The 26,406-nt window shown below is 48.9% G+C and overlaps 1 protein-coding gene across 3 annotated transcripts in view; it reads left to right on the top strand.

The window, feature by feature from the left end:
* Nucleotides 1-26,406, top strand: part of TBC1D22A (TBC1 domain family member 22A) — a 326,523-nt gene that overhangs the window by 125,913 nt on the left and 174,204 nt on the right. For all 3 annotated transcript variants that reach the window (XM_032646231.1, XM_032646232.1, XM_032646233.1), the window contains exon 8: nucleotides 17,691-17,805. In XM_032646231.1, coding sequence (XP_032502122.1) covers nucleotides 17,691-17,805 — 115 coding nt within the window. The remainder of the gene's footprint in view (nucleotides 1-17,690; nucleotides 17,806-26,406) is intronic.

Here is a 26,406-nt window from a genome sequence, read left to right as displayed (position 1 = left end):
TTCTCCCATTCTGAGGGTTGTCTTTTGGTCTTGGTTATGGTTTCCTTTGCTGTGCAAAAGCTTTGAAGTTTCATTAGGTCCCATTTGTTTATTTTTGTTTTTATTTCCATTACTCTAGGAGGTGGGTCAGAAAGGATCTTGCTGTGATTTATGTCATAGAGTGTTCTTCCTATGTTTTCTTCTAAGAGTTTGATAGTTTCTGGCCTTACATTTAGGTCTTTAATCCATTTTGAGCTTATTTTTGTGTATGGTGTTAGGGAGTGATCTAATCTCATACTTTTACATGTACCTGTCCAGTTTTCCCAGCACCATTTATTGAAGAGGCTGTCCTTTCTCCACTGTACATTCCTGCCTCCTTTATCAAAGATAAGGTGTCCATATGTGCGTGGGTTTATCTCTGGGCTTTCTATCCTGTTCCACTGATCTGTCTTTCTGTTTTTGTGCCAGTACCATACTGTCTTGATTACTGTTGCTTTGTAATATAGTCTGAAGTCAGGGAGCCTTATTCCTCCAGCTCCTTTTTTCGTTCTAAAGATTGCTTTGGCTATTCGGGGTCTTTTGTGTTTCCATACAAATTGCGAAATTTTTTGTTCTAGTTCTGTGAAAAATGCCAGTGGTAGTTTGATAGGGATTGCATTGAATCTGTAGATTGCTTTGGGTAGTAGAGTCATTTTCACAATGTTGATTCTTCCCATCCAAGAACATGGTATATCTCTCCATCTATTTGTATCATCTTTAATTTCTTTCATCAGTGTCTTATAATTTTCTGCATACAGGTCTTTCGTATCCTTAGGTAGGTTTATTCCTAGATATTTTATTCTTTTTGTTGCAATGGTAAATGGGAGTGTTTTCTTGATTTCACTTTCAGATTTTTCATCATTAGTATATAGGAATGCCAGAGATTTCTGTGCATTAATTTTGTATCCTGCTACTTTACCAAATTCATTGATTAGCTCTAGTAGTTTTCTGGTAGCATCTTTAGGATTCTCTATGTATAGTATCATGTCATCTGCAAACAGTGACAGCTTTACTTCTTCTTTTCCGATTTGGATTCCTTTTATTTCCTTTTCTTCTCTGATTGCTGTGGCTAAAACTTCCAAAACTATGTTGAATAAGAGTGGTGAGAGTGGGCAACCTTGTCTTGTTCCTGATCTTAGTGGAAATGCTTTCAGTTTTTCACCATTGAGGATGATGTTTGCTGTGGGCTTGTCATATATGGCTTTTATTATGTTTAGGAAAGTTCCCTCTATGCCTACTTTCTGGAGGGTTTTTATCATAAATGGGTGTTGAATTTTGTCGAAAGCTTTCTCTGCATCTATTGAGATGATCATATGGTTTTTCTCCTTCAATTTGTTAATATAGTTTATCACATTGATAGATTTGCGTATATTGAAGAATCCTTGCATTCCTGGAATAAACCCCACTTGATCATGGTGTATGATCCTTTTAATGTGCTGTTGGATTCTGTTTGCTAGTATTTTGTTGAGGATTTTTGCATCTATGTTCATCAGTGATATTGGCCTGTAGTTTTCTTTCTTTGTGACATCCTTGTCTGGTTTTGGTATCAAGGTGATGGTGGCTTCGTAGAAGGAATTTGGGAGTGTTCCTCCCTCTGCTATATTTTGGAAGAGTTTGAGAAGGATAGGTGTTAGCTCTTCTCTAAACGTTTGATAGAATTCACCTGTGAAGCCATCTGGTCCTGGGCTTTTGTTTGTTGGAAGGTTTTTAATCACAGTTTCAATTTCAGTGCTTGTGATTGGTCTGTTCATATTTTCTATTTCTTCCTGATTCAGTCTTGGCAGGTTGTGCATTTCTAAGAATTTGTCCATTTCTTCCAGATTGTCCATTTTATTGGCATAGAGTTGCTTGTAGTAATCTCTCATGATTTTTTTTATTTCTGCAGTGTCAGTTGTTACTTCTCCTTTTTCATTTCTAATTCTATTGATTTGAGTCTTCTCCCTTTTTTTCTTGATGAGTCTGGCTAGTGGTTTATCTATTTTGTTTATCTTCTCAAAGAACCAGCTTTTAGTTTTATTGATCTTTGCTATTGTTTCCTTCATTTCTTTTTCATTTATTTCTGATCTGATTTTTATGATTTCTTTCCTTCTGCTAGCTTTGGGGTTTTTTTGTTCTTCTTTCTCTAATTGCTTGAGGTGCAAGGTTAGGTTGTTTATTCGAGATGTTTCCTGCTTCTTAAGGTGGGCTTGTATTGCTATAAACTTCCCCCTTAGAACTGCTTTTGCTGCATCCCATAGGTTTTGGGTCGTTGTGTCTCCATTGTCATTTGTTTCTAGGTATTTTTTTATTTCCTCTTTGATTTCTTCAGTGATCACTTCATTATTAAGTAGTGTATTGTTTAGCCTCCATGTGTTTGTATTTTTTACAGATCTTTTCCTGTAATTGATATCTAGTCTCATGGCGTTGTGGTCGGAAAAGATACTTGATACAATTTCAGTTTTCTTAAATTTACCAAGGCTTGATTTGTGACCCAAGATATGATCTATCCTGGAGAATGTTCCATGAGCACTTGAGAAAAATGTGTATTCTGTTGTTTTTGGATGGAGTGTCCTATAAACATCAATTAAGTCCATCTTGTTTAATGTATCATTTAAAGCTTGTGTTTCCTTATTTATTTTCATTTTGGATGATCTGTCCATGGGTGAAAGTGGGGTGTTAAAGTCCCCTACTATGAATGTGTTACTGTTGATCTCCCCTTTTATGGTTGTTAGTATTTGCCTTATGTATTGAGGTGCTCCTATGTTGGGTGCATAAATATTTACAATTGTTATATCTTCTTCTTGGATCGATCCCTTGATCATTATGTAGTGTCCTTCTTTGTCCCTTTTAATAGTCCTTATTTTAAAGTCTATTTTGTCTGATATGAGAATTGCTACTCCAGCTTTCTTTTGGTTTCCATTTGCATGGAATATCTTTTTCCATCCCCTTACTTTCAGTCTGTATGTGTCTCTAGTTCTGAAGTGGGTCTCTTGTAGACAGCATATATAAGGGTCTTGTTTTTGTATCCATTCAGCCAATCTGTGTCTTTTGGTGGGAGCATTTAGTCCATTTACATTTAAGGTAATTATTGATATGTATGTTCCTATTTCCATTTTATATATTGTTTTGGGTTCGCTACTATAGGTCATTTCCTTCTCTTGTGTTTCGTGTCTAGAGAAGTTCCTTTAGCATTTGTTGTAAAGCTGGTTTGGTGGTGCTGAACTCTCTCAGCTTTTGCTTGTCTGTAAAGGTTTTAATTTCTCCATCAAATGTGAATGAGATCCTTGCTGGGTAGAGTAGTCTTGGTTTCAGGCTATTCTCCTTCATCACTTTCAGTATGTCCTGCCACTCCCTTCTGGCTTGTAGGGTTTCTGCTGAGAGATCAGCTGTTAACCTTATGGGGATTCCCTTGTGTGTTATTTGTTGTTTTTCCCTTGCTGCTTTTAATATGCTTTCTTTGTGTTTAATTTTTGACAGTTTGATTAATATGTGTCTTGGCGTGTTTCTCCTTGTATTTATCCTGTATGGGACCCTCTGTGCTTCCTGGACTTGATTAACTATTTCCTTTCCCATATTAGGGAAGTTTTCAACTATGATCTCTTCAAATATTTTCTCAGTCCCTTTCTTTCTTTCTTCTTCTTCTGGAACCCCTATAATTCGAATGTTGGTGCGTTTCATGTTGTCCCAGAGGTCTCTGAGACTGTCCTCAGTTCTTTTCATTCTTTTTTCTTTATTCTGCTCTGCAGTAGTTATTTCCACTACTTTATCTTCCAGGTCACTTATCCGTTCTTCTGCCTCAGTTATTCTGCTATTGATCCTATCTAGAGTGATTTTAATTTCATTTATTGCATTGTTCATCGTTGCTTGTTTCATCTTTAGTTCTTGTAGGTCCTTGTTAACTGTTTCTTGCATTTTGTCCATTCTACTTCCAAGATTTCGGATCATCCTTACTATCATTATTCTGAATTCTTTTTCAGGTAGATTGCCTATTTCCTCTTCATTTGTTAGGTCTGGTGGGTTTTTATCTTGCTCCTTCATCTGCTGTGTGTTTTTCTGTCTTCTCATTTTGCTTATCTTACTGTGTTTGGGGTCTCCTTTTTGCAGGCTGCAGGTTCGTAGTTCCCGTTGTTTTTGATGTCTGTCTCCAGTGGCTAAGGTTGTTTCAGTGGGTTGTGTAGGCTTCCTGGTGGAGGGGACTAGTGCCTGTGTTGTGCTGGATGAGGCTGGATCTTGTCTCTCTAGTGGGCAGGTTCACGTCTGGTGGTGTGTTTTGGGGTGTCTGTGGCCTTATTATGATTTTAGGCAGCCTCTCTGCTAATGGGTGGGGTTGTGTTCCTGTTTTGCTAGTTGTTTGGCATAGGTTGTCCAGCACTGTGGCTTGCTGGTCGTTGAGTGAAGCTGGGTGCTGGTGTTAAGATGGAGGTCTCTGGGAGATTTCCGCTGTTTAATATTATGTGGAGCTGGGAGGTCTCTTGTTGACCAGTGACCTGAAGTTGGCTCTCCTACCTCAGAGGCAGAGCCCTGACTCCTGGCTGGAGCACCAAGAGCCTTTCATCCACACGGCTCAGAATAAAAGGGAGAAAAAGTAGAGAGAATTAGTAGAAGTATGAGGAAAGAAAGAAGGAAAGGAGGAAAGGAAGGAAGGAAGAAAGAAGCAAAGAAGGAAAGAAAGGAGGGAGGGAGGGAGGGAGGGAGGAAGGAAGGAAGGAAGGAAGGAGGGAAAGAAGGAAAAAAAGACAGAAAGAAAGATGATACAGTAAAAATAAAATAAAGTATAATATAGTTATTGAATTAAAAAATATTTAGAAAAAAAAAAAAGGGACGGATAGAACCTTAGGACAAATGTTGGAAGCAAAGCTATACAGAGAAAATCTTACACAGAAGCATACACATACACCTTCACAAAAAGAGGTAAAGGGGGAAAAATCATAAATCCTGCTCCCTGAGACCACCTCCTCAATTTGGGGTGATTCGTTGTCTAAAGGAGGGAGGGAAGGAAGGAAAGAAAGAACGAAGGTAAAGTATAATAAAGTTATTACAATTAAACTTAATTATTAAGAAAAAGAATTTTAAAAAAAAAGTCATGGACGGATAGAGCCCTAGGACAAATGGTGGAAGCTAGAGTATACAGACAGGATCTCACACAGGAGCATACACGTACACCTTCACAAAAAGAGGAAAAGGGAAAAAAATCATAGATTTCGCTCCTAAAGTCCACCTCTTCAATTTGGGATCATTCCTTGTCTATTCAGGTATTCCACAGATGCAGGGTATATCAAGTTGATTGTGGAGCTTTAATCCGCTGCTTCTGTGGCTGCTGGGAGAGATCTCCCTTTCTCTTCTTTGTTTTCACAGCTCACAGGAGCTCAGCTTTGGATTTGGCCCTGCCTCTGCGTGTAGGTCGCTGGAGGGCGTCTGTTTTTTCGCTCAGACAGGACGGGGTTAAAGGAGCCGCCGATTCGGGGCCTCCGGCTCACTCAGGCCGGGGGTTGGGGGATGGGGGAAGGAGGGGCACTGCGTGCGGGGCCGGCCTGCGGCGGCAGAGGCAGCGTGACGTTGCGGCAGAGGCCGGCGTGACGTTGCACCAGCCTGAGGCCCGCCGTGCGCTGTCCCGGGGAAGTTGTCCCTGGATCCCGGGAACCTGGCAGTGGCGGGCTGCACAGGCTCCGCGGAAGAGGGGTGTGGAGAGTGACCTGTGCTCGCACACAGGCCCCTTGGTGGCGGCAGCAGCAGCCTTAGCGTCTCCCGCCCGTCTCTGGGGTCCGCGGTTTTAGCCGCGGCTCGCGCCCGTCTCTGGGGTTTGTGCTTTCAGCCGCGGCTCGCGCCCGTCTCGGGGGCTCGCGCCCTCAGCCGCGGCTCGCGCCCGTCTCTGGGGTTTGCGCTTTCAGCCGCGGCTCGCGCCCGTCTCTGGGGCTCGCGCTTCCCGCCGCGGCTCGCGCCCGTCTTGGCGGCTCGCGCCCGTCTCGGGGGCTCGCGCCCTCAGCCGCGGCTCGCGCCCGTCTCTGGGGTTCGCGCTTTTAGCCGCGGCTCGCGCCCATCTCTGGAGATCCTTTAAGCAGCGCTCTTAAACCCCTCTCCTCGCGCACCAGGAAACAAAGAGGGAAGAAAAAGTCTCTTGCCTCTTCGGCCGGTGCAGGCTTTTCCCCGAACTCCCTCCCGGCTAGTCGTGGCGCACCAACCCCTTCAGGCTATGTTCAAGCCGCCAACTCCAGTCCTCTCCCTGCGCTCCGTCCAAAACCGAAACCCAAGCCTCAGCTCGCAGCCCCGCCCGCCCCGGCGGGTGAGCAGACAAGCCTCTCGGGTTGGTGAGTGCCGGTCAGCACCGATCGTCTGTGCAGGAATCTCCCCGCTTTGCCCTCCACACCCGTCGCTGTGCACCACTCCGCGGTCCCGAAACTCCCCCCTCCGCCTCCCGCAGTCTCCGCCCGCGGAGGGGCTTCCTAGTGTGTGGAAACTTTTCCTCCTTCACAGCTCCCTCCCACTGGTGCAGGTGCCGTCCTTATTCTTTTGTCTCTGTTTTTTCTTTTGCCCTACCCAGTTACGTGGGGAGTTTCTTGCCTTTTGGGAGGTCTGAGGTCTTCTGCCAGCCTTCAGTAGGAGTTCTGTAGGAGTTGTTCCACGTGTGGATGTATTTCTGGTGTATCCGTGGGGAGGAAGGCGATCTCCGCGTCTTACTCTTCCGCCATCTTCAAGGTCCCCCCCTGTATTTGAGTTTTGAAAGAAGTTAATCATATTACTTACGAATAACGATAGTTTCGTTCTTTTCTTTCTGTTCTGTATATACATGCTTGGCTTTTTTTTTTCCTGCCGGCCAAGACTTCCACTACAGTATTGAATATTAGTAGTGAAAGCAGGCATCCCGGGGTCATTCCGATTCTAAAGAAGTCTTTTAACATTTCTTTTTCGACTCAGGACATTTACTGTAGATTTTGTAGATACCTTATGTTAAGGATGGTGCCTTGTTTTTCTCATAGTTTTAAAATCCTAAACTGCTGTTGAGATTTATCATGTCCTTTCCCACGTGTCATCGAGAGGAGAATAGGTCTTTGCTCCTTTATTCTGTTGATATGGTAGATTTTATCAGTGGGCTTCCCAGTATCGAGGCGACTGTACATTCCCGAGATAAATCCAAATTGGTCAGGATGGATTTTTTTTTTTACTGCCTCGTGGGAGTAAGTGTCTTAACGTCTCATGTGCTGAACCGCCAGGAGGGGAAGCTTGGCCTCTCTTTAAATGGAAAAATGCCCTCTGACCAGTGTCTGATTCCTCAGTTGTGCTTTGATATGTTGTCCCATCAGCTGTGCCGAATATTCGGTCTGGTGACGTGTGTGACACTGTGATGTTTTGTTCGAAGGTGTTGTTTCTTTTCTGTACTTCAGTTTTGAGTGTGATGAGACGTCTGTGCTTTGCTAACCTATCCAGACAACTGGCTTGAGCACGAGATGTGGAACGTAAATCCCCACATTTGAAGGAGGTGAAGGTGGAGTAATCCCAAGCCAACTGTGGCGTTGCCGCTTGCTTCCGGGAGTGCTGCGTTACTCATTGTGTTGTAAACCTATATTCAGTGTATACTTTATGTGGTATCTGGGTGCCTGTTAATCTACATTTTAGATTTGTTATAGACTGTTATTCTTGTTTCATTCATCAGATGTCATAATTCGTACGGGGGAAGGTTCCCTCAATCCTGTTGCAAGCACTTGTGTTGTAAGTATCTCTTCTTTCTGAGCCCACACGGCTCCTGGATCTCGGGAGATATAAATCCCGCAGATCTTCTCAACAGAGCCGTATATTTTGCAGCTCCTCTCGTAGAAATTAACTCCACGGTGCTCTATACGCTGTGAAGTCGTGTTGCCGATGCATATGGTAGAATTATGATGTTTTCACATTTCTGGAATCAGATTTTTTTCCTAAGTAATCACGAGCACAGCGACATTTTCAATTTCGATTTCAATATATTTCATTTCTTAGAATGCAAAACATCTCAGCTCCCCGAGTGCCCTGAGTTACTGGCATCCTGGTCCTGCCTTGGAGGCACGTGGAGGGCCTGCGATAAGGTTTACACAGTGAGGACAGAAGGAGCTGCCAGGAGGGGGCCTCCTGAGCCCCTCCCCAGAGCCCTCTGTGGGAGAACGCTGGAGTTTTTTAGGAAAAACCTGGCATGACGCACAGGTTTCTGAAGTTGGGCAAGCAAACTGGGGATGCCTGTCACATTTTCATTTTTTTTTTTAGCCCTGATGGTAATAGTAGTAAGTATTTTAATTATTGTCGTTGAGTATAAATTGCTCTGTTGTAGAAAAGATACTTCAGGAAGAGTTTAAAGTTTGAATGACTTTTGATGAATTCTTCCTCTCTAATAAAGACAAGAAGGTCAGGAATGTCAACAGAACTTTAAGAGCGAATAATAACCAGTGCGTATCCGTCGCTAGAGCCGTCTTGGATCGTTCTGTGTTTTCATTAAACACATCCACACATGGAGGTCATCCTTTCTTTATCGGCAGATAATACCGCTACTTAAACCCACAGCACATTCATTTAAGTGGGAGTTAACGTGCTGTGACAGGTCTGACCCCCTCTCCGTGTTAGCTATTTCTTGAACTCCCCTGCGTCTGCTAATAATAGTCTTGTGCAAGGGAATGCATTGTTTTCACCTCTCCTGTGACAGCTGTTAATAAAATACCTGGATTTTGGACATACCGAGCCGTGGGGACCGTGGCCCCTGAAGAAGCGCCAGTGGCCAACTGCTGGGCACGTGGTGACTGTGGTGGGCTCCGTCCTTGGCAGCATGCGGTGGAGGCCCTGGGGCACAGGATCCGTTTGTGTGGTGCCAACCCTGCTCCCGCTGTGCGTGGCCTTGGGGAGGATGACCTGGAGGCAGGGCCGTCTGTGCGGACACGAGTTTGGAGGGGACACCGAGCTGCTGAGGCCAGCCGGCTCACGGTCTGGGAAGCCTCTCCTTCCTGACCTGGGCCTTCGGGCGCCTTGCGGCCACTTGCGGCCAGGAGGCCCGCATCCCCGGCTGGCCGGCACCCCTCCCTGGTGCACCTGTGGCCTGGCTGCCTCTGCCGCCGCCTTTCCCCTGGGCCCGGGGTGCTGGGCTGACTGCGCGATGAAGCCCTGCGGCCCTGGCTAGAGGGGGCTCGTCCTTGCAGGGGGGCTGCAGGGAGGGTGCAGACTGGGCTCCTGCCGCGTGGCCCGCCCAGCCTGTGCCATCCCAGGGTCCCCCTCCGTCTGGAGTCCTGGCCCGGGGCTGCTGGCTTTTGACCCCTGATGTCAATGACCCATCACCTCTTCCCACTTTGTCTTGGGGCACTCAGAGCGGCTCTGGTCTGTCCTCTGAGCCGGGCCTGAAGTTGCTCTGAGGATCTGGGCATGTCGGGGCCCTTGGAGACAGGGGTCCCGGCAGGGGGCTGGAGCCGGCTGTCCCCACGTCGGCCGTCCTGGGGCTGTGCCCGCTTGGTGAGGTGGCCTGGGTGGGGAAGGACGAGTGGGTGTCCTTTGTGAGGTTCCTCTCTGTCGTTGTAGCTGAGACTCGGTATCAGAGGCCCTGGAGAATCGGATGGGACCCGGGGAAGGGGGCGGGGCAGGAGGAGAGAGTGTGCTCCCCGCTGGCCTCTGCAGACACGCCGGGGGACCCTGTGTGTAACTCGTACCCCATAAAGCATGTTACAGTTTGGGGAAAGCGGTGCACAATCAGTGGCTTATGTTTTGTTTTGTTTTGTTTTGTTTTTTAACCAGTCTGAGAGCAAAAGCTTAGAAATGGCTCCATGCGTTCATTCTTTGCAAAATAACCGTGCCATTGTTTGATGCAGGTGTAGAAGTCCCTCAGCACGGGCCGCTCTGCGCTGGGGCCGGGATTGCTGTTCCTCCGTCAGGGTCTCCGTGTCTGATCTGGGGAGAGCTCGTTATGACGGCGGCGAGGGCAGGGCACAGTGACCTCAGGGGAGCCCTCCCTTCACGCTGCTGCCCAAGTGCTCGCACGGTCGGAGCGCCTTCCCGGGCTGCGTGGCGGCCTTGCTGGGAAACGAGCCGAGGGGCTTCCAGAGGGAAGCAATGGGGACCCCGGGGCGGATGATGTCGGATTAATGGGTGGGGGAGTTTTTCAGTGACGCTAAGTGACTTCGGCTGGAATCAGTGCTACTTTTTGTGATTTCAAAGCAAAAGCAAAGCATGCTCCTATGAAGTGATTTAAGACAAAAGGTACAGAATAAATCAGTCAGAGAAAAGGAAACAACAAAGAAAAAGAAACGCTGCACCCTTGCAACTCGGCTGTGGTTTCCGATGGCAGGCGGCGGCCTCCTAATCGGCGTCACAGCCTGGTCTGTCGTGACTGCCTCTGCCCACAGCCTTTAATGAGTACGTTAACTGTGCCGCCGATGGGTTTAGGTCTGTGCCGGGCGTCCTGCAGCGGCCCTGTCTCCCGGGGCCACCGAGTCCAGTGTCCCGCTCCCGTCTCACTGGCACCCGGGGAGAGAGTCCGGGAGCAGGGATGGGAGCGGACGGAGCTTGGAGGCTGAGCCAGCCGGACAGCTCAGGGTGGGCACGCAAGGGGCAGACGTCAGAACACGTGGTCTTGGCACGTGGGTCCCGGAGGCTGGAGCTGAGGGGGCCCGGGGCACGGCCACGGGCACGAGGGAGCCTCGCTGCCTTGCGGATCCTGCAGCCCCTGCCCCAGCCAGCGCCCTCCCTTCAGCCCCCCTCAGCTATGGGCAGGTCAGGACTCGGGGTTCCCCCCCATCCTTTCGGGTTCATGTTTTCCCAGTGTCACCAGGCATCCTGTCTGTATGGAGATCCCTTCTTCATTATTACAGTCAGTGGAGTTTCCTTGGGAGTCTAGATGGGGCTCATCTGTCCGTCAGCTTCTGCCTGCCCCTCAGCCAGATGCTGCTTCCTGTTTGGGGCTGGGGTGGCTGGTCCCAGAGCAGGGCTGGAGGGGACGCCTGGGCCAGGGGACTCGCCCGCGAGGGCAGGTGCGGGGCCTGGGACGGGTGGTTGGCTCGTCTGGGGTGGAGCCTGCCTCGGCCTCCTGGTGTCCTCAGCACGGCAGGTCCATTACCATCGGTCCTTGTGATCTGTGAAAACCTCAGGTTGAATTTTTCTTATTAATCACTTCCTAAGAGGAGGATGACAGCGGACCCATGATTCCTAAAATATTTGAAATTCCATACTTAAATCATTGATCCTATCTAGAGAACTGTTCATGTTTTGCATGGGGCGTATTAAATTTGGATGTACATACTTGCTTTGTGAAAGGGGTAGAAGGGATGGAGATGGGTGATTTGGGGGGAGAGGAAGCTGCTCCTTGAAACTGACAAACATAAGCTCTTGGAAGAGAGAGGCTGAAGGAGATTTAAGCAAGTGGTTTACCTTTTCTTCCCCCTCTCCCGCCCAGAGACGCATAAAGCACGGGAGTTGTTCTTACTTTCTAAATTAATAGCTACTGTTATAGGGAAATAACATGCAAGAAGGCGAGAGGCTCTAGGTGCAGCCTCCTGGCTCTGATTACGTGAGGAAGTAGGAACGCTTGCCCAGAGCAGATGGCAGGTGAAGGGCACGCAAGCGTCAGAGCCACCGGGGGTGTTATTTATTGGCGTCGAAGCTGTGAGGGCCCCAGGTCTCGGCAGCGGCCGGGTGCCTGTGTGGCATTGGGGCAGGTGGGCACGGAGACGGCTCGCAGGTGGCACGGTCCCCGAGGAGGGCGCGCGGACCCGGTGCTGGCGGACAGTCACAAGTGCTTTGCCCGGCCTCCTGCGGTAGATTCTGTTCACTCTCGGTCCTTGACTTGTGTCCTGGAAGCAGGGAGACCTGTGTGTGGATAAACAGAAAGTTCTCTGTACGTGGAACCAGGCCGTCTTGCGAAGGCCGCTGACCCCGATCCTCAGCCACGCGTGGCGCCTGAGCCCTGTGCCATCCTGCTGCCTCTTGCCGTGGCTGTCTGTCTGTCTGTCTGCTCTCTAGGAGGCTCCTCATGTTGCCTCCTTCCCTCTGAACAACTCCTCGTCAGCCTCATAGCCCTGTTTGCCGTCACCTCCTCTCTGAAGTCTCGCTGCACCAAATACCCCCACCTCCTTCCCCTCCATGGAGCTAAGTCTCCCCTCTCAGGCCATTTCCCATCTTACACAAGTGGGGGACCTTGAGGTCCTGACTGGTTGGCATCTGAGGAGCCAGGTCTGGAGCACTGCTTGATGGAGAAACAGAATGGGAAAAGCCAGTCCCAAATCCAGGAGACACCCCGGGTGTCATCTGTCCAGAGAGACCCCAGGCGGGAAGGTCCAGGTGCCCCCCGATGGCAGAGAGCTTACAGAACAGAGGGGAGCGAGGGCTGAAAATGGAGGGTGGGGGACCTTACTCATATACACGTCCATTCAGCCAGTGGAGCTCCATTCAGCTACTCGCTAGGACCGAGGGCACAGAAGTGAGCGAGATGGAAGAAGACCCTGCCTGGGGGGGCGGGGTTTCCGTGGAAACGGGCGGGGCTTCTGTGGAAACGGGCGGGGCTTCTGTGGAAACGGGCGGGGAAGAGGATCTGCCGCCTCGATGGGGCGTAAAGGATGCTGTCTTCCACGAGAAGGGTTTGAGCTAAGATCTTATACTGAAAATCATGGTGGCCATGGGAAGTTTAGGAGAAGGGCATTCCAGGAGGAAGGAACAAGTAAGTGCAAAGGCCCCGAGGTAGGGACAGAAGTGGGCGCAGTGTGAGGGGACCCGGTGGAGGCCAAGAGGGGTGGTGGAGTCACGGCTAGGGGTCTGCTTTTTCCCTCAGAGTCAGGGAAGCCCTGGGGCTGGACGTGTGACCTGATGTGTTCGCATCTCAGCAGCCCCTGCGCCGCTCCACGGGATGGTGAGTACAGGAGTCAGCAGGGTGACCAGCCAGGAGACCGGGGGCCGCTGGGCCTGCCGCGGGGGCCTAGGTGAGGGATGGAGGTGCCTGGGGGGCACGGTGCTACCCGTGCGATCTAGGCCTGACCTCAGGGCCTCATGGCCCCAAAGCCACGTCTCTGTGGTGGCAGAGCCGGGATTTGCACCTGGTTTGCAGACCTCCAGGGACGTGCTCTTCTCGCTGCCGCAGCCTGCCTGCCGCCTTAGAAGCCGCTTTCGTTTTATGCTTGAGCCACCCGGCCCTTTATTTACACATTACTGGGGTTAAAGTTGTAAAAATATAACTTCCAGGTTATCCAGAGAGATCAAGTAGAGTCCAGTCGAAGGGATTTGAGCCGACAGCTTGCCCTAGCTGATAGGAGCTCTGAACTCTGCATTCTTCCTCAAAATGATACGATGCACCCTTTCCAATTGCCTTAACATCGAGGCTGGTGCCAGCTGCTGGAGGCCTAGATGGCTGCTTTCTCTCCTTGTGGACGGCGCCGTGGACGTGCCTGACCTCTGCCTGTTCCCTGAGGCGGATGCTCAGCGTGCCCCCCCCGGCCCCCCGCCCATGCCCTGCAGCCTGGCTCCGGGGACTGATGGTTCTGGGGTTCTCTCTTTGGGTTCCTTGTGGAGTGTTCGGGGGAACTAGTTCATCTCAGGACAGCCTGCTCTGGACTCCCCACAGGAGAAGGTGGACCAGTGGAGGCTTTGCTTTGGGCCTGAGTAGGAGCCCCGGCCAGCCTAGCCCCCCTGCAGCTGTCTCAGGCCTTTCCCGGCACCAGGAACAGTCCATTCCAGTCGCCTGCACAGGCGCTGAATTGTTTGCACTGGACAAGACTCGAGCGCCCCGGCCATTCCTCCCAGGGTAAAGCCGGCCACGTCATCTGTGCCAAATGGCTTCTCTTGGTGCCAGGGCCGCCGAGGGCAAAATGGCATTCATGCTTGTGAGCAGGTTTAGAAGTGTGTGTGTGTGTGTGTGTGTGTGTGTGTGTGTGTGTGTGTGTGTCACAAGCCCTCTGAAAGTGTGAGGCTTGTTAACGGACTCCCACGGCTTAAATTACCGCTTGCCAGGAGGATGAGATTGCAAAGGAGGGGAGGTCTCTGTGCTCCGAGCTCTGGCGTGTCCTTCAATCCACATGTGCGCTCTCTCTCTCTCTCTCTCTCTCTCTCTCACACACACACACACACACACACACACACACACACACACCAAACCCCTGCTGCATGGACGGCTCCCTGCTGGACCTCAGGCAGGTGCAGATAGATCTGATGCAGACTTTCCTCAACAGGAGCTCATAGTCTTTTCTGTGTCTTTCTTACTATAAAATTCTCATTTCTTGGTCTTCTCTTCTTTTTCGATTCATGTATGAAAACAACTGTTTTGTCCTAAAGCATAGCAGTGGTGGCCCTTTCTAGGCTGTACAAGGCCCCCATTTAGTCAGACCAGCAAGGTGGAATTCTGGCTCTGCTGCTCATAGGCTGTGTGACTTTGGGGAAGTTGCTTAACTCCTCTGTGCCTCAGTTGTCTCCTCTGTATTAGTTATGTCTTGCTTCATAACAGCATTGCCACAAACCTAGTGCCTTAAAATAACACACATTTATTCACATTTGTTGTCTCAAAGTTTCTGCGGCTCAGGAGTCTGGGCAGGTCTTAGCTCAGGATCTCCGCAAGGTGCTCTCTGGGCCACAGCCTCATCTGAGGCTCCCCTAGGGAAGGATCTGCTTCTAAACGCCCCTGGCTGCTGGCAGAATCTGGGGGCTTGTAGGCTGCAGAGCTGGGGGTCTCGGGTTCTTGCTGGCTCTCAGCCCCACTCAGTTCCTCGGCACGTGGCCCTTTGCACGTGCAGCCTATAGCTCAGAAGCTGGCTTCGCGGAAGCCAGCAGGGGAGAGTGTCTCCTGGCAGGCTGGGTTATGATCTTTGGATGTAATCCTATCCCCTTGGCTGTATTGGTTGGTTAGAAGCAGGTCACAGGGCCCCGCTCAAACTCCAGGGGCGGGCGTCCCAGGAGGTGTGCAGGTGGACCCCCTGCCTGCCGGTCATCTTTGGCAGACTGTGCAGCGTTGGATGGAGGTCTGCCAGGGCCCCAGTGAGCGAGGAGATGCTCAGCTGACCTTCGCTGCCCCTCCTGCCCTCGTGTGGCCAGCCGTCCGGGCCTCCCCTGCCTGTCACTGCTCCTGCCTGATGCGTGTAGCCCCCGTCCACCCTCCCCTGCTCCTGGCCTGCAGGGCTCCAGGCCCCTACGGAGCTTCCTGACGAGCAGTCCTGGGGTCCTCCTGCCAGCGGGGCCTGGGCCGAGGGTGCCTTACCCTCCCAGCCTGTCCGCACCCAGGCCGCCCCCTGCACGCGCAGCCCTGCCGCCCGTCCCTGGGCTTTCCTCGTGTACACGCGGCCGGGCGGGGCCGTGGCTGCTGCATGTCTGACCCGTGACTGAGAAGTGCTGGGGCCCAAGAGGGGTCCCCCCGCAAGGACCCCGCCTGCTCGTGTCCTCTCGGCTGCCCGCCACCCTGGCTGTGGGGTGCTGCTCCCCGCATCCCCGAGGGGGGTGAGCCCGCTGCTGCAGCGTGAGGACTCACCGCGTAGTGCTGTCTGTGGGAGGCAGCAAATGGCGAACGTCGCTGAACGATTTTGGTCTTCTGATCTTACTTAAATATTCGGTTCTGGCTGGAAAGCTGTTGACTTAAAATGACAGGTGTGTATGGATAGAGAGCACGCACGTGTTGCTCACTCAGCAGACATTTACCGGGTCCCCTGTTACAGGTGCTGGGCTGAGCTGCCACCTGATGAGCGGGTGGTTCCGTTGCGGCTCAGTTGGAAGAACCCCAGTGGACGAGAGCTAGGCTGGGGTTTGGGCGGTGGCCTGGGATCTAGGGCCGCTCGTGCCTGGTTGACCTCCCCTCGCTGTAAATGCCGGAGCTGGTGGTGACTTGGGGGTGTCTAGACCACAGGCCCGGTGATGTGTAGGAATGTAGGCAGTATTTGGAGGGGTTGACCTCCTTGGGTACAAACATGCTTGGCTTTGCAAGCTTGGCCCGTTTGGAAATGATGTGAGTCATCGTCTGTTGGCACACTCGCTGGTCCAGGCTGCGCTGGTGGGAGGCCCAGGAGGGCGGCGAGGCCTGGCCCCGTGGCAGGAGCCCGGGGTCGGGGAGCTGGCGGTGGGTGCATCACAAAGGGGGGCGGTTCGGCTCAGTAGGGACGCTCTGCCGGGTGGGGGACCCGGGGAGGCTCCCAAGCAGGCAGCGCGTGGCTCTCCCAGCAGGCTGGGGGGCACAGGGGGTCAGCACAGTCTCCATCGAGGGGCTGGGGCTTAGCTGGAAGCCAGGTAAACAGGGGAGGGACAGGCTCTCTAGGCAGCGAGCCCGGCAGGAGGTGTCAGCCTGGCGTGCTCAGCGCAGCTGGAATCTGGGAGCTGGGCGGAGAGGAGGAGAGGACCGTTCGGCAGGGGCCGGACACGGAGGCGCCGTGTGTGTGTGTGTGTGTGTGTGTGTGTTGGGTGGGGAGGGGGCGGGGGGTGGAGCCGGCGACGCTCTTTAAGCCATGTGTGCGTGCGTGTGTGTGCGTGCACGTGGCTGAGGGCACTGTGTTGCGCCTGGCGAGATCCCTCTCCTGAAGGAAGGTGGAGGAGAGGGTGGCGTGAGTGAGTGTCGTAGCGGTCGGGAGAGAGGCGGCCCCCGGGTTGTCGGATGGCTGGTGGGGGCAGGGGTGACGGAAGACGCTGGCCTCTGGATGCTGATCGCTCTCCGGGGGCTTAAGAGGACGTCTGTCATGTCGCTGACGTGTGGAGTCCAAGAAGTAATACACGTGAATCCATAAACAAAACAGACTCACAGACATAGAAAACAATCCTACGGTTACCAAAGGGGAAGGGAGGGGGAGGGATAAATTAGGAGTATGGGATTAAGAGGTACAGACTACTATACGTAAAGCAGACAAGCAACAAGGATTTGCTGTATAGCACAGGCAGCTGTATTCAGTATCTCATAATGAGCTATTCAATATCGTGGGAAATAATCTGAAAGAAAATCCATTAAAAAAACCAACCAAGCTCAGAGATGCAGAGAACAGATTGGTGGTTGCCAGAGGTGAGCGTTGGGGTGTGTGTGTGACATGGGTGAATGGGGTCAGAATGAAACAAAAAGTCTTAGGCCTGTAGCGTACAGCTCGGAGAGTACAGTTAATGATATTGTATCCCGTCTTCGAAAGTTGCTAAGAAACTAAATCTTAAAAGTCCTCATCACAAGAAAAAAAATGTGTAACGTGTGTACGGTGATGGATGTTAACTAGACTTATTATGGTGGTCATTTCCCAATAGAGTATTTACAAATATTGAACCATATGTTGTACACCTGACACTAACATACTGTTATATGTCAATGATAACCTCAATAAAAAAAAATCATATGTGGGAAATTTAGAGCATCCATCCATCCATTCCCTCCCTCCCTCCCTCCCACGCACCCTTCCATCCATCCGTGTGCCCGTTCATGCATGCGTCCACCCCCTGCCCATCCATCCCTCTGTCCCTCCATCCCTGTCTCCTTCACTGATAGGCTGGCTGGTTACCCAAGGGGCTTGGAGGAGCAGAGAGCATCTTTTGTGGGAGCCAGCTCGTGGGGTGGGACTGAGCCCAGGGGTTGGTGACGTACTCCATATTGCTTGTGAGTCTATAAAAAATTAAGATAACTGGAATTTTACAAAAGAATGAAACCCATTGGTATTTTCGTATTAGAGATCGAAAAGTATTGATAGTGTATATTTTAAGAATGTGTACATTTAAAAGTTTCTGATGCGTTCACGTTTTGCTTCACCAGCTGTTCAATTTTCTTTCAGATTTTCGAAAGGATATTGTTTATATGGGCCATACGTCACCCTGCCAGTGGATACGTTCAGGGGATAAATGACCTCGTCACCCCTTTCTTTGTAGTCTTCATCTGCGAATACATAGGTAAGACCATATCATGATGTTTTCTTCTCACAAACGTTAAACATGGCCTTCAGTGGCCTTACGATGTTGCTGTGCATAGTTCTGCCAGCATTGAAAATTGCTATTAGTTTTACTGTTATTAATGACAACTGATATTAGAGGATAGTAGTTTTCTCATTGATGCCAGCTTTCAAAAAGTCTTTAAATCCACATGCCCGACTACTGAAGACATTAAGATGCAGTTATTATTATTAATATCTTCCTTTTACTAAGACATGAGGAGAAGTGCGGTATATATGGGGAGTGTAGTTTTGTGTTAATGGCTATCAGAGCGCTGGCTTTAACGGTTTCGATTGAAATGGGTAAGGTTAAGGTGGCAGAATATTAGTTGAATGTTTTGCTTACAAGCTAAAAACCGAATCTTCTTCCATTGCATTTGCGCAGCAGTTCGTCACCTTTCTGCTTCTGATACACTAGTAGCATTTGATTTTATGGAAATATTAATTACACGCAAAATGACTGGTTTAATGGACATTTAGGTCGGGTCGTGCTGTCTCTCTGTGAGTACTGCGTATTTTTTCTTGCATTTATGTTGCAGCAGCCGACTGTAACCTACCTTCGCCTGGTTTATATTTCAAGGTTAAAAACAATTCTGACAACACACGTGCAGGATCTACTTTTTAATTCATCTATGGATAAAATCTAAATGCCACGGGAGGGGTTTACTCTTCAGCTGTAGCAGTTTTTTTTAAAACTGATACTACTTTGTCTTCATGCGAACCTTCCTGCCTTGGTGTTTGTTGGTTTTTTCGCTTGTGTTTTCGCCATTTCAGCTTCTGGTCAGCTTCGATTCCATCGTTGTTGTAATCTGGAGGGTGAGGTTGGCTCCGGGGCAGATGTGATCCTCTGAGGATGAGAATGTACCCACTTTGGTCCACTTTGTGGCCACCCCTCTCCCAGCACTGACGATTTCATGGGAGTCTCTTCATTGCTAAGCAGCCAGCGGGCACGGGCTGCTCCCCCCCTCATCTCTTCAGCAGGGACAGGTCGCTCCTGAGAGCGCTCCTGCCTCTCTGCTTCTCCCTCTCTCATCTGACAGATAATGAAAATGTTCTTAACAATCCTAGAACAGCAGGACCTCTGTCAGTAGACTTCAGAGCTGTTAATTGAAAGAAGAAGTTCAACTGAGATGTGATTAGAGAACTGATATTCCATGTTAAAAAGACCGTTTAATTAATGTGGTAAATAAGTTTGCCTTAATGAGTCTAGCAGCAACTTACGTTGTAAGGCCCAGGCGATCCATTGTGCGTTTGTCTGAATGGTCAGCAAGCTAGGACGAAGGGACACGACCGTGATGTTAATTGTCCAGAAGAGAGAAAAGCTGGAGGAAAGAGAATCTGTGTTCAAGTGGTGCCTTCAGTTAGAGACTCAAAGAGACTCCCTTTGCCTTCCGTAACCCTCACCACACACACTCCCACACACATACACGTGCGCGCACACACACACACACACACACACACACACACACACACACACGTGCAGCGGCCCGACTGGCCTCCTGGGGCTGCCAGCAGCCCAGGTCTCCTCCTGGGACACAGTGTCTTCAAAATGCAAGTTTGGTGCACGCACACGTGCGTGCACACTCGGGCACACACAGACACATGCACGTGCACCACCGCCAGCCACAGCCTCTCCAAGTAAGTGTGGAACAAATCCCCAACTGACCTCGGGATGGAGCCCATGGTCTTGGGTGGGCCCTGGAGGTGCCTGTCCCCCCCCAAGGCACGGCTGGGGACGGAGGTCAGGAGAGCTCTTGGGACCCCGGAGGTGGGGTCACGGTGTGCGGGCTGTCCAGAGGCGGAGGCGGGAGAAGATGGCCACGCAAGCGGTGCTGAGGCCAGCGCGGGGAGCCCAGGAGCTGAGCGTCACTCTGGGAGGGTGCCGTACTCCGAGGCTCGGAGGCGGAGGAGGGCTCCGTGTGGCGAGGTGCGGCTCCCGGCTGGGAAGCGCAGGGTTGGGTCCGGTTTCTTTCTCTCTAAGCTCCGCTGAGCCCGGGGGTCCTGACGTCTTGGTTTGTGCTGGAAGGAAGGAGGGCCCCTCTAGCCTTGAGCCGGCCGCGTTTCCCACCGCCCTTTGCATTGGGGCCCCCGACGGCTGCTCGCTGGTCATCCCTTGCTGGTGTCTGTGCCTGTGTGTCCCCATCAGGCCAGCCTGGAGACGGGGCGCGGGCCCGCGGCAGCGCCCGGGGAGGACAGCCGTTTGGGCAGAGCTCCTGAGTCTTTTCGCCGTGTGTCGTATTTATGTAGTTCAGAGCACATTATGTATAAAATCGTTTCATGCCTTTTCCCCATTTAACCTTGTAACATAAGCTCATCCCTATATTATTAAGAAGTCTTTGTAAAGATCGTTTCCACCTCCTGCACATAATATTCTGTTGAGATAATGTAGCATAGTTCATGAAACCTTCTCCTGTTGTTGGATTTTTTTAGTTTTCTTCCCCCCAGGCGTGGTGCAAGTTTTAAGTAAAGCCTGTATTTTTCAAACAGGGACTGCCATGTTCCTTTGAGCAATGTTAAATGTGATTTAAGATTAAGAGCCATTATTCGGTCACCTTGCGTCCCACAGTTTAAGTAGAGACATATTTTACTTGAACCAAGTAATTTCAGCACAGCGAAAAACGGAGAAGCACCCCCTCCCCATCCTCTGTGCTACTTAGACTTAGAAACTACTCTGACACTTTGGACCAGCTCTTTGGACGGACTGAATGAGGGTTGGGCGCATGGGACGAATGCCGGTGACGAATTTTGGAAGATGAGGAGTATTTTACAATTGATTTTCATTATCAGCATGTGTAAGCTCTGATTGATTTGATTTTTATATGTCATTTTCTCGTAAAATAAATTACTCTTGAAAGCTAATACAGAAAGTGACTGGCATAAACAGTGTATTTACTTATGAACATCACGGGTATTTATTTACTTATTTATTATTATTTGTTTTGCGGTACACAGGCCTCTCACTAACGTGGCCTCTCCCGTTGCGGAGCACAGGCTCCGGACGCGCAGGCTCAGCGGCCATGGCTCACGGGCCCAGCCACTCCGTGGCATGTGGGATCCTCCCGGACTGGGGCACGAACCCGAGTCCCCTGCATCGGCAGGCAGACCCTCAACCACTGCGCCACCAGGGAAGCCCCACAGTATTTATTTTTATGTTCCTGTTTGTAAATCAGAATCTCAAAAGCACAGGTTGTTTTTAAACAGGTTAATTTTGCCCAGAGAAGACATTTTAGCACGTGGTTCCTGGAGATTGGGACGCTGGAATTGGATTTGGTGTGCGGTTGGCAAGGGGCGCAGAGGAGAAGTGATGCCAACCAGTCGGGACACAGAGCAGAAGTGGTGCCGGGAGTTTGCTGTCAGCTGAATGCCAGTGGCGCCGCCATTCTTTTGCCTTTTCCACTGTCAGTATGAATTGGGCTTCGAGTGACAGGGAGAGAAGAGCTGTTGCTCATTTCTCATTGATAAGTTACAGTTGTTTTAATTTTCCTTGTTTGCATTTAAGTTTTCCCTCCTTGCACTTTGTTTTCTCCATGTGTTACATGAACCAAGGCTGCTTTTAAATGCATCCTTACCTGGCTTCCTTTGGTGTTCCTCCCACCTGATGTACTTTTGGGGTCCACAGCTCGTCTCAGAAACATTTTAAAGACAGAAACGAGCGCATCTGCATACAGGAGGCTTCCTGTGGCAGTTCTGTTCCATGTGGGGGAAGTGGAGAGCAGAGGGCCCTGGCAACGCCAGTGGGTCAGAACCAGGGGGTGGGGCTGCTGTTTGGCAGCCCCTGAAATGACAGGAGCGGGCTGTATGCTTGTGTAGCCCGTGACGTGTGTGTAGTCAGATTTTCTACTTAAAAACATCTTGATGATGGTCAAAATAATGGACTGATTGAAAAATTGGAAAACTCATTAACGGTATAGCTGCTTGTCCCAGAAGCCGCCATTGGCACATTTTGTTAATTTCCTTCTGGTCTTTTGTCAACATACTTTTTACACTGCAGCAGTTACATTATGCATGCACATTCTAGTATTGCTTTTTGTTTAATATCTACTAAACATTTCCCAAAGTCATTAAGCACTTAAAAAACGTCTTTTTAAAACACAGTGACACACTCCTTTCAATACTGGGTAGGAAAACTAGACAGAAGATCAACAAGAAAGAAAACTAAGCACCTGAAAACCCCTAGACCTAACAGACATGTACAGAGCAGTGCACCCCATCACAGCAGGCTCACATTCTTCTCAAGTGCACACGAAACATTCTCCAGGACAGACAATACGCTAGACCATAGAACGAGCGCCAGTACAGTTAAAACGGTGGAAGTCATACAAACTGTTCTCTGACCACACAGACATTAAATTAGATATCAGTAACAGAAGGAGATTTGAAGAATTTGACAAATATGTGGAGATTTTAGAACACAACCATAAAGAAGCAATGTGGGGGCTTCCCTGGTGGCTCAGTGGTTAAGAATCCGCCTGCCAGTGCAGGGGACACGGGTTCGAACCCTGGTCTGGGAAGATCCCACATGCTGCAGAGCAACTAAGCCAGTGCGCCACAACTACTGAGCCTGCACTCTAGAGCCCACGAGCCACAACCACTGAGCCCACGTGCCACAACTACTGAAGCCCGCGCACCTAGAGCCTGTGCTCCACAACGAGAGAAGCCGCCGCAATGAGAAACCCGCGCACCACAACGAAGAGTAGCTCCTGCTCGCCGCAACTAGAGAAAGCCCACACACAGCAACAAAGACCCAACACAGCCAAAAATAAATTAAAAAAAAAAGATTTTAAAAAAAAGAAGCAATGTGTCAGAGAAGATATCACAAGGAAAATTACTTTGAGATGAATGAAAATGAAAACACAACATACCCAAACTTATGGCATGCAGCTACAGCAGTGCTCCAAGAGATACTTATATTAAAAAGGGACATCTCAAGTCATTAACTGGAGTTTTCAATTTCAGAAACTAGAAAAAGAAGAGCAAATAAAAGCCAAAACAAGCAGAAGGAAGGAAATAAAGACTAGAACAAAGTAAATGAGGTAGAGGATACAAAACAGTGGAGAAAAATCAATAAAGCCAGTGTTGGTTCCTCAAAAATACCAACAAAATGTTGGCAAGCCTTCAGCTAGACTGACCTAGGAGAAGAGGGGAGAAGACTCAAATGACTAAAGTTATGAGTGCTTTTAGAGATAAACAGCACTAAGGAAATACTGTGAGCAACTCTCCAAATTCGAGAATGTGGACGAAAAGGAGATGTTCCTAGAAGGGCACAAATTACCAAAACTGACTGTGATGGTTAATTTTGTATAAATTCGACTAGGCTGTGATGCCTACGTATTTGGTCAAACACCAGTGTAGATACTGCTGTGAAGGTATATTCTGGATGTGATTAACATTTAAATTAGTAGTCTTTGAATAAAGCAGATTACCCTGCCTAATATGGGTGGACCTTATCTAATCAGTTGAAGGCCTTAAGAGCAAAGACTGAGATTTCCTGAAGTAGAAGAAATTCTTGTTAAGACATAGAAATCCTGCCTGAGCTTCCAGCCTGCTGGCCTGTCCTACAAGTTTCAGACTTGCCATTCCCCATTATTGTGTGAGCCTGTTCCTTAAAATAAGTTTCTCTCTCTCAATATAATGTAATATAATACAGTATAATATGTACATTTATTTGTCAATATCTACATGGATATATACAAGAACAATGTATATAGGAGATTAAATTAGTAATTTAAAAAATTCCAACAAAGAAAAGCCGAGGATCATATGACTTCACTGGTGAATTCTACCCACATTTAACAGAGAATTAACACCGCTCCTTCACAAACTCTTCCAAAAACAGAAGAGGGGAAACGATTTTCAGTTCATTCAATGAGGCATTATCCTGATACCAAAATGGGAGACAAAGAATCACAAGGAAAGAAAGCCAGAGACTAGTACTCCTTATGAAGATAGATGTAACAGTCCTCAACGAAATACTAAGAAACTGAATGTAGTAGCATAGTAAAAGAACAAATGGGATTTATGTCAGGAATTCAAGGTTGGTTCAACATAGGAAAAAATCAGTCAGTGTAATACACTATACTAACAGATTGAAAGACAAAACAACGCAATCATCTCAGAATGATTGACACAGAAAAAGCTTTTTGACAAAATCCAACACGTTTTCACGATAAAAACACTCAACAAACTGGAAATTGAAGAACTTCCTCTCTAATAAAGAGCGTCCATGAAACACCCACAATTAACGTCATGCTTAATGGGAAAGACTGAATGCTTTCCCCTTATGATTAGCAGCAAGACACGGATGTGTGCGCACTGCACTTCTGTTCCACATTGTACTGGTTCTAGCCTGGGCAGTTAGGCAAGAAAGTGAAGCAAAAGACATTGAGAATGGAAATGAAGAAGTAAACTACCTCCCTTTGCAGGTGACATGATCTGTATGTAGAAGATCCAAAGAAATCTACTAAAAAATTATGAAAGCCAACAAATGAGTTCACCCAAGGTTGTGGGATAGAAGGTCAAGGTAGAAACACCAGTTATGTGTCTATACACTTGCAGTGTACAATTCAAAAATGAAATTATGAAAACAGTTCCATTTACAGTAGTGTCAAAATGAATAAAATGATCTAAATTTAGCAAAAAGAAGTACAGTATTTACTCTGAAAACTAGAAAACATTGTGGAAAGATATTAAAGAGGATCTAAGTAAACGGAAAGACACCCCATGTCGTGGATTGGAAGACTTCATAGTATAAAGATGGCGGTCCTCCCCAAATTGACCTAAAGAGTCGGTGCAATCCCTGTCAGAACTGTAGCCGAAACTGACAAGTTTATCTTTAAATTCCTATGAAAATTTAAGAGACACAGAATAGCCAAAAGAATCTTGAAACAGAACAAAGTTGGAGGATTCACACATCCTGATATCAAAACTTACTACCAAACTACAGTAATCAAGAAAGTGTCATTCTGGCTTATGGATGGACATGTAGATCAATGGAACAGGACTGAGAGTCTAGAAATAAACCTTCATATTTACAGTCAGTTGATCTTTGACAGTGACGCCAAGACAGCCCAATGGGCAAATGGTCTTTTTCAGCATATGGTGCTGGGACAACTAGATATCAACATGCAAAAAAATAAAGTTCCATCCCTGCCTCTCACCATACACAAAAATAAAATGAATCATGGACCTATATGTAAGAGCTAAAACTATAAGACTCTAATAAGAAAGCATAGGAGTAAATCTTCACGGCCTTGGGTTAGGCCATGGTTTCTTAGATATGACACCAAAAGCAAAAATGACAAAAGAAAGAAATAGGTGAACTGGACTACATGGAAATGGAAACTTTGTGCTGTAGAGTCTCAAGAAAGGGGAAAGACCTCTGCAGGATGGGGGAAAATATTAGCAAATCATCTACCTGGTAAGAGACATAGCCATTACATATAAAGAACTCTCATAACTCAATAAGATAGTCTAATTTTTAGAAACGGACAAAGCATTTGAATAGACGTTTCTCCAAAGAAGATAAGACAAATGGCCAATAAGCATGAAAAGATGCTTGACATCATTAATCCTTAGGGAATGCAAACCAGTCACAATGAGATACCACCTCACACCCCCTAGGATGGCTGAAATCAAAAAGAGGAGCAGTAAGAGAAGTTGGCAAGGATGTGGAGAAATTAGAAACCTCACGTGTTGCTGGGGGCGTCACACTAGCCGAGCAACTTTGACCAACAGTGCGTGGCATCTCGGCAAAGAGTTAAACCTAGAGTTACCGGCAAAAGCCTGCCCAGGCACGCACGGGGGCACTGTTCCTTTCAGCCAGTGAAACCCAAACCCCAGCCCAAGTGTTCATCAGCTGATGAAGGTGTAAATAAAGGATGATCTACCTGTACAATGAAGTAGCTTTCAGCAATGAAAGGGAACCGGAGGACCGAGACACGCTGTAACGCGGATGGCCCTTGAAAACGTCATGCTCAGCGAAAGAAGCCAGCCACAAAAGGCCACGTGCTGTGTGATTCCATCCATATGAAATGTCCAGAATGGCAAATTTGTAGAGACAGAGCATAGAGAAGCGGTTGCTTGTGGCTTGGGAGCAGAATCGGGGGGATAGGGGTTGACTCGCTGGGCGCAGGTTTCTATTAGGAGGGACGAAATGTCCTCAAATCAGGTTGTAGCGATTGTTGCACAGCTTAGTGAATATACTAAAAGCCACTTTCACTGGCTGAATTGTGTGGTGTGTAAGTTGTATCTCAGTAAAGCTGTCGTACAGAAAGTAGAGGTCCTGTCTTCGTCTGTGTGGGCTGCTATACGAAGTTCCACAGACTGGGCAGCTCACAAGCAGCGAAGTTTGTTTCTCGCGGTTCTGGAGTCTGGACGTCTGTGATCAGGGGCCGGCATGGCTGCATTCTGGGGCGCCTCTCTGCCTGGTGCACAGCTGGCATCTTCTCACTGTGTCCTCGCGGGGTGGGAGGGGCGAGGGAGCTCTTGGGGGTCCCTTTTGTAAGAACACTAGTCCCATTCGTAAGGGCTGCGCCCTCATGACCAAAGCACCTCCCAAAGGCCC

This window comes from Phocoena sinus, chromosome 10, assembly GCF_008692025.1.
Source record: "Phocoena sinus isolate mPhoSin1 chromosome 10, mPhoSin1.pri, whole genome shotgun sequence".
Classification (NCBI taxonomy): Eukaryota; Metazoa; Chordata; class Mammalia; order Artiodactyla; family Phocoenidae; genus Phocoena; species Phocoena sinus.
The sequence above is the reverse complement of the archived record's forward strand: the minus strand, read 5'-3'. Positions and strand labels throughout refer to the sequence as shown.